The 7,945-nt window shown below is 31.7% G+C and overlaps 3 protein-coding genes across 4 annotated transcripts; all 3 read right to left on the reverse strand.

The window, feature by feature from the left end:
• Nucleotides 1-336: 336 nt before the first annotated feature.
• Nucleotides 337-4,544, reverse strand: LOC132722655 (slit homolog 2 protein-like). 2 transcript variants are annotated; one of them, XM_060707177.1, is made up of 5 exons: nt 4,403-4,544; nt 3,346-4,138; nt 2,143-2,304; nt 916-1,124; nt 337-611 (listed from the first exon to the last, which is right to left on the reverse strand). In XM_060707177.1, the coding sequence occupies exons 2-5, from the start codon at nt 4,122-4,124 to the stop codon at nt 550-552; spliced, it is 1,212 nt and encodes a 403-aa protein (XP_060563160.1). In that variant the 5' UTR covers nt 4,125-4,138; nt 4,403-4,544; the 3' UTR covers nt 337-549. The 2 variants fall into 2 exon arrangements, with proteins under 2 accessions (XP_060563160.1, XP_060563159.1); XM_060707176.1 differs by having other exon boundaries at nt 337-1,124.
• Nucleotides 4,545-5,067: 523 nt separating this feature from the next.
• LOC132722656 (uncharacterized) lies at nt 5,068-6,673 on the reverse strand. Its single transcript, XM_060707178.1, has 2 exons — nt 6,511-6,673; nt 5,068-5,919 (listed from the first exon to the last, which is right to left on the reverse strand). Exons 1-2 carry the CDS (start codon nt 6,621-6,623, stop codon nt 5,595-5,597), a joined length of 438 nt encoding a protein of 145 aa, XP_060563161.1. The 5' UTR covers nt 6,624-6,673; the 3' UTR covers nt 5,068-5,594.
• Nucleotides 6,674-6,955: 282 nt separating this feature from the next.
• LOC132722662 (chaoptin-like) lies at nt 6,956-7,737 on the reverse strand. Its single transcript, XM_060707183.1, has one exon. It carries the CDS (start codon nt 7,727-7,729, stop codon nt 6,956-6,958), a length of 774 nt encoding a protein of 257 aa, XP_060563166.1. The 5' UTR covers nt 7,730-7,737.
• Nucleotides 7,738-7,945: the final 208 nt, after the last annotated feature.

Raw genomic sequence — 7,945 nt, forward strand, 5'->3', positions numbered from 1 at the left:
GAAATTAATTTGCTAAACCACATTAACTTACTTTGAAAGATCCAGCCATTGTTGTTACACATGACTATATTGAATGAATTATCTTTTCTATTTATGTCGGTTACTGTGTTATTAACGCAGTAAGTAGATTATACAAAAAAAAATGTTTGACTGACGATGTTGTCATTTGTTAAAAGTTAAGTGGTCAGTAATTAATGAATTTACATATTACATATTAAACCTAATTATAAATCAGTAGTTATTGTTTGCTTAAACTTTCATTTAATCTTATTCTCATTTCACCAACTACATGCGTGTTCTTTTATCTAAATATTAAATGTAATGAAAAAAATATCATTAGTTTGTCCAATTTATTAAACACACGAATATCTGCTTAATCTGTAAAAATTGAAAAACAAGATCAACAAAGAAGAGCGGGATTCAACGAATGAAACCCCAAACACATTAGCACATTAAAGCGTACTTAAAAGACACGAAAACTGAATCTAAAATGCAAGGGATGTAACACATTTTTCTAAAGACTTAAATGTAATGCAATTATTTCCCCTGTTAAGTTTCCACCGCTACTGTATATATGTTCAGTGGAGCGCGGTCTCCAGAATCATGTATACCTGTAATCAAGAAAGCAAGAATTATTCTATAGAAATAACTTTGAAACATCTTTAATATTTGACAACAATTTTTGCAAAAAGATATAAGCATAGTCAACATAGAGATCAGGTTGCTTTATCTCAACTCTTTTAAGAGTTATCAATTAAACGTTTAAATATGGAATAACATTTACAAATGAGTAAGATGAACTGAATATTCAAACGTCGAATTCTGTTCCACTATCATTTGCAATGAGATTATTTCTATCCGACATCGAGATAACGGCATCATCTTGGTCACGTGTATAAACCGCTGTATAATTACCAAGAGTATCACCCCTTGCTGCCCTCCGCTCACGCATACGACGGCGACATCGTCGGACGGTAAAGAAAGTAACGGTAATAAGTATTAGTGCCCCTACGACTGACACCAAAACAATAAATAATGTCCTTGATAACGATGATCCACACTTTAAATCTTCCGGTGCCATTTCTAGTAGATTTTTGTTTCTCAAATTTGATGGGTCTTCACATCTGATGATAAATAAAACATATCTCAAATAACTAGAAGAACATGTTGAAACAGGTGATTAATTGCTTTTTAATTGAAAATATAACATAATCATTTATTTAAAGGCAAATGGTGTACACTAAGGTAAAAAAAAAACATTGCAAATATCTTATCAAACATTTATCAATAAATAGGCATTTTAAAACACATCTTTCGTGAATCTGAATAAAAAATAAGCATTTCTAAAATGTGAATATCACACCAAGAAATCAAATGAATGGGGTCAGTAAGAACGTTTTTGTAATACCATAGGAACAAGTATAAGTTATTTTTAATGTAATATATTTATCTTGCAAAAATATGTGTTACGATCCATCCATCATATTATATGTTATTTTGGTTTTGGAGTGATATATGTGGATATATTACCTGGCAAGATTTTATATCACCCGAGCCGTTAGGCGAGGGTGATATAAAATCTTACCAGGTAATATATCCACATATATCACTCCAAAACCAAAATAACAATTTTATTACCCTTCCCATGCCGAGTAAGATTTTAAAATAAATCATTGCTGTTTCAAACTTGTAACGTCGAGATAAGATTCCCTTTAGGGTACCTCTTCACCACAACATGACGTCACATAAATACATGACGTATTTGCTTTCGTACCTAACGAATGTAAACAAGAGAAAAGGGGTAGTCTGTCGAAGACACTTTTTTGATATTAATATCAAGCATTGGCGAGGCCATTTTTGTTTTCAATACTGATGAGAATATTCATCATTACTTTCTTTTGGTAAATATTTTTCATTTGACATTTAAATAGTGCTTGTATATCGGAATTTACACCGCGCAAAATCGAACCGTATGCGCATCACCATCACGCATGTTGTTTACAACGTGGGGTACCAAACGGGTATATTTAGGTGTGTATATTACCCGTCTGGCTCGGTAATATCAATTTCTTTCGGCGGATCAATATCCAATCAAAAAGGTGGAACAAATCTGGAAGGGTAATAAATACTTATAGTACTTACATGAAGGTATAACTCTTCTCCTTCAAATCATAGTCATCAGTGAGGATCCATCTCATCTTACAATCACATTTCAGTTTGTTATTTGTCAAATCAATCACTTTCAGCTCATCCAGCTCGTCGAGAGGAAAACTTTCTGCATTGAATCGCTCTATATCGTTGTTCCTATGTATACGAATTACAAAATATTTTTTCTGGCCAACTAGAAGCAAAAGACACAAACATTTGATGTGTCATTGAAAACCTCGTCCTAGAGTTTTACAGCAATGGACAACTATGATTATCATCATTCAGTATTAAATATAAGTATCATATGATAACACAACATATGTAAATTTACTAATAAAAGTGCAAAGCGTCCCTTCTTAGCTAGCTTTTTGCTTTGCGGCATATCGGCACAAATGGTATAAAGTAACGTTTGATCGGCCCCATTGAAATGTATTGTATTTTCTTTTGCACTAACTAAAGATCTAAAACCGTATAAAAAATTTCGAGATTGTTAAGGAAGTCGCCAAATTAATAAGTTAACGAACTTATGCACGCATGTGTGCAAACCCTCCCACCAATCTAACTCAATGATTGACTGAATGACTGACTGACGGACCGACAGACAGACAGACAGACCGACCGACCGACCGACCGACCGACCGACCGTCTCACTCACTCACCTTACGTACTCACTAACTTTAATTGTACAGAACAATATGGTAACATGTTATGCTATCAAACACTACATATAATCACAGATCAACTTATTTAATCTAAACAACCGATTAACTTATCAAAAAATCATATTAAGATTTCAGTATGCAAATACTTTAATCAAGATCCAGTATTGTCAAATAATCTCTATTTATAATCTATATATCACTAACGTATCTTTATAAAGCAAATATATATATGTATATAAGTTTACATACACATGTAAAGAATAATTATCTTATATTTCAATTCATTCTGTTTGAAATTTAAACACAAAAGATACACGATACACAATCTCATTGGTCAATACATGTTTTGAAAAACAAACACTAAGTATTCAACCATCAACTATAGTTGAATATGAAAAAAATCTGCTGTAGAACAACGCTTTATTCAATATTAAAATGATAAAATAACAAAGTTAAATATTGACGCATGTTTTTATATGGACTTAGAGCAATAACAGTAACAAGGGGGAAAAAGGAGAAAAATTGTACTTGTTACCTTAGGTACAGTTTTTGTAAATTATCTGCGTTGTTTATGATATCATCTCTAATTTGAACCTTTTCCATTCCATTATTCTCGAGAATCCATGACACGAGTTCAGGCATGTGAGGAATCTCGTCCAATACCCTGATTCTATTATGACTCATGTCTAACGTCTTAAGACTCACAAGCATACGGAACGAATCCTCCTTGAAACTCCCTATCTTGTTCCAACTTAAATCCAAGTGTTCCAAAGGGGGTAAGTCAAGGGAGCCCGCTTCCAACTCGCCTATTTCACAATGAGATAGGTCTAAAATCTTTATAGAAGGAAGTTCATAGAAAGTGAACGTATCCTTTTTTATATGTCTTATAGGATTTCTTTCCATGTTTAAATATTTCAACATCTTCAAATAATTGAACATTCTTTCTTCCAAATCTGGTCCAAAGATAAGATTTTTGGACAAATCGAGTGTCACTAGATTTGTAAAATGGTCAAATGCATCTCTTTTAATCTTATATATTTGATTGTTTGACAAATTTAATAATGTCAATGCATTACCTACCATAGGGTAACCAGTGAAGTTTATATTACTTATATGATTGTTTGATAAATCTAACGTTTCCATGTAAGAAGGGATGTGGTCTCCAGATGGTATTTCTGTCAATCCTACACCGCTACAGTTAAATGTATTTTTACTGTTGTCACATTCCCCATATATACTGTCCGACGTTGCCGTCAACGCAAAGACAGACGCAGACAGGGTGAGAAAAACAGACCACATGCCGGAATTTGCCATTTTATAGTTACAAACTGAAATGAAAACAAATCATTTTAACTCTTCGATTTGATGTAGTCAAACAATTAATAATTGTGTTGTAACTTGATATAACTTATATAATAGTAAGAAAAATATTTATACAATACTCAGTAGTTTCAAATAAATGGATGTTTAGCCTTTAATTTATGTAATATGATATAAAATAATTTCTATCATAAGTAATAAATTATACTGTAATCAATTTACCACACATAAGAATTTTTTTTTTAAAAAAAAGGAAGAAAAACTAAACTTACCAAATTACATAGATTCTTTTTAAAGTTAAGCCATTAACACATTGCATATTGTTTTTCGATGTAGAGGATGACGTTATTTCAAACATCACATCTATATTTGTCATTCATTCGACTGAGGCCCTACTTTAGAGATTGCTGTACCCTGATATCTTTCAATAATTTGATAAAAGTCATGACTTTATTTGACGCATTTTGTGTAAATTGTTAAGTTATCAATTTGTAAGCATAAAAGCCATGTATAAAAGTTGTGTATAGGAAAATAGTCAATTTTGTATCTACAAATATGAAATAACCGTTTTTATCCAACATATACATAAAATTAGCGAACGAATAATAGTAAAACATACCAAACAAAAAAGTCATTTCCTTTCAAGGTCCTCCTCAATAATTTTGTTATCATGGTCAAAGTTTAAACACACTGATAATCGGTTATTATAATAGATATTACCTGTGCGATTAGCATTGTTATGATTCTATCTTTACATCTACAAAATTATCAATATGTCAGTTTATAAAATACCATTTATGTTACCTTTTATAAATGGTAACACAATGAACTGCTTTTAAGATTCAGTATTGATTTCAACCAGCAGCCGTGGGGTACTGTTCAGTGTGACTGTGCGTGTTTTCGTGTGGATGTGCTTTTTATGATAGTACAGTAATTAAAAGGAACCTTTATCCTGATATCTGCCGTTCTACGGAAGGTTCAACAGCACATCTGAACAGTATATTATCTGAGTTAAAAGTTTGTCTTATTTAAAAGAAATATTTATAGAAATGTAAGAAATGACCAACAAACGAGCGTTTCCACTTAAAATGATTTTTTTTCTTTTTTCATACATATTTGTGAACAGAAAATTCAGTTTTCAGGATCAGCTTATTTGACTTTTAAAATTGTTATAAATATATAGAAATTAAAAACAAATATTGTTTAAAGAAACAAGAATAATGCTGAAACATGTTTTACTCATCTGGTTACCGAACTACATTTTCATAACTTATATATCTGACATTACTATATAGCTACATGGTAACAGTGCCAACTGTAAGACCATTATTAGTTTTTATAATCCTTAGTAAGTTACCCTATCCTGAAAACATTTTTTTATATTTTGTGGTATTTTATCTGAGACAATAACTTTCAATTTAGAGTCGTAAGATCGTGTATCCAAGGTAGTTTTCATCCAAATTATTAAACATCACATTCTACATTTTTGTCATTTTCCAAGAGATGTTTATCATCCGGTAATGACACTGTAGCTTGATCATCATCATCGCGAATATATACTGCTGTGTAATCACCACCGCTGTCATCTTCTGCAGCTGCTCTCTTCAACTTCTTCCGACGCCGACGGTTTCTTATTATAAAAAAGCCTGATAGAGAAAACCCTACAAATAATACACTGCATATCAGCAAGATAAAGAGAGTTTTCACCGTATGATGATTGCCGCATATTAAATCTTCGTTACTAAGTGCCAACAAATCACGATCGCTATTGCTGGATGGATAGGAACATCTGAAGAAGAAAACAAAAAAAAAACATAAGATTAATAAAATGCAACATATTTGACAGTCCTTACTAGTAAAGTATAAATGATAAAGAAAATGTTTGAGAATTCTCTTTTTTGTGTTTTTTTAAATTTACATTTCTTCCTTTATTCACTTTCATTTGTGAACTTTCAAATTGTGAAAAGTTTTATTTAAATGATGCCTAAAAAGGATAAGATATTGACCTGCTTTAGAAAGCGGGCTAATTTCGGGATTGTGGCTTTGTTCTCATTTTTAATTTCAATGACTATTCAATTAATTGTCCTAAAATGATATATTGATCCAATAAACACTCGAACCGTACCATGACTTTCCCATAATCAAATGTTAATGTTACTTTGCAATTTTTTGTCAGATGATTCGAATGAAAGCTGAAATAACCGCTGTATGATCACCTTTGCATCGTTGGTCAACATTAGGCAAATAATGGATGATGACTATTTTGACCTAGTTTATGGTTAATTCCGAAAGATGTGCCAATCTGGTAATACCGGAGTAAAATATATATTTAAAAAACTGAGTATTTAGTGAAAAATTAAAAATATCAAAGTTATCTTACTCGAATGTGAAACTTTTCTTGTCAAAATTGTAGTGTCCAGCCTTTATCCACCTCATTCGGCAGTCACAGTGCAGTCTATTGTTTGACAAGTCAATCAGCCAAAGTGAATCCATCTGGAGCGGTAAGCTGTCAGCAGTGAATCGCAGAATATTGTTGTGTCTGTGCAAAATCCATTGTTAACATGTATTAAATTGGAATTTAACATTTTATCAATCATTGTACATTTATTAAATATAGAAAATTTAAAGATACGAAGCTTTTGCTAATCGCAGTTCTTAACTTGTAAAGCTTTACTTATTCTGTTAAACGGTAACTTGCTTTAAAGAAATACATGTCATATATACTTTAACTAACACAATACGTCAGTTACTAGAATAAAAATAAGAGTGCATTGGGTTTAGTTTGAAAAAAGTTTACATTTGTTGCAACGATTTACGAGTATTACTTACCTTAAATACAATTCTTGCAAGTTATCCGAAAAGTCTTCAATTCGTTTTTTGATGGCGATTGTTTCTATTGCATTGTTGTCAAGACTCAGTATGATCAACTCCGGCATGTATGGCATTTCATTTAGAACTGTAATCCAATTATGACTCAAATCCAGTGTCTTCAAACTTGGCATCATGTGAAATGAGGATTCTTTAAATGCAGCAAGTTGATTCCAACTCAGGTCAAGATATTCAAGTGATCGAATTTCCATAGACTCACTCTCAAGTTCTTTGATTTCACAATTAGTCAAATCCAAATAAGTCACCGACGGATACTCCAAGAAGTTAAAAGTATCAGAATGAATCACTTTAAGTGGGTTATGGCTTAGCTTAAGGTGACGAAGCCGTCTTAAATCAGACAAATCCATGTCTTTTAAGGTATGGCCAGAAACCAGATTATTTGAAAGATCAAGGTATAAAGTATTGTTCAATGATTTAAACGCATTGCTACTTATCACCGATATCCTGTTGTGCGACAAGTTTAATGTCAAAACTGAATAGCTTAATTCATGGTAATTTAAGAAAGAGATGTTCACTAGGTTGTTAAAAGAAACGTCTAATGTTGCTATGTTTGATGGAATATAGTCAGTTTCAGGTAATGTCAAAAGTTCTTGACCACTGCAGTTGAAAATATTTTCATTTTGAAAACACTTTGTAAACTTACTTGAAGCAATGTCCGTTGCAACAACTGTTGAAAATGTTATAACAATACACACAATCTTTGAAAACATTTCGGAGTTTTGTTCTGGAAAAAAGAGAGCAAAGCTTGTTATTTTCCATATAGATATTGCAGCATTGAACATTTATCATGTTGCATATTATATAACGCATTTTATGGTGCACAGCATGTTAGCATGTTTACATTTTTATTTTACATTCAATAGTGTGTCGGACAATTAATATAATATTATAAAAACTAGTAAGATATTTGAAATAAAAAATTACAG

Source organism: Ruditapes philippinarum, unplaced genomic scaffold, assembly GCF_026571515.1.
Source record: "Ruditapes philippinarum isolate M1 unplaced genomic scaffold, ASM2657151v2 ctg3513_1_1_1_1, whole genome shotgun sequence".
Classification (NCBI taxonomy): Eukaryota; Metazoa; Mollusca; class Bivalvia; order Venerida; family Veneridae; genus Ruditapes; species Ruditapes philippinarum.

Coding starts and splice junctions, on each gene's coding strand:
- LOC132722655 (XM_060707176.1), bottom strand. CDS start 4,124: ATGGCAAATTCCGGCATGTGGTCTGTTTTTCTCACCCTGTCTGCGTCT. Junction 2,305..3,345: donor TTACAAAAACTGTACCTAAG/GTAACAAGTACA, acceptor TCGTATACATAG/GAACAACGATATAGAGCGAT. Junction 1,125..2,142: donor GAGAAGAGTTATACCTTCAT/GTAAGTACTATA, acceptor ATTTATCATCAG/ATGTGAAGACCCATCAAATT.
- LOC132722656 (XM_060707178.1), bottom strand. CDS start 6,623: ATGGATTCACTTTGGCTGATTGACTTGTCAAACAATAGACTGCACTGT. Junction 5,920..6,510: donor AAGAAAAGTTTCACATTCGA/GTAAGATAACTT, acceptor TTTCTTCTTCAG/ATGTTCCTATCCATCCAGCA.
- LOC132722662 (XM_060707183.1), bottom strand. CDS start 7,729: ATGTTTTCAAAGATTGTGTGTATTGTTATAACATTTTCAACAGTTGTT.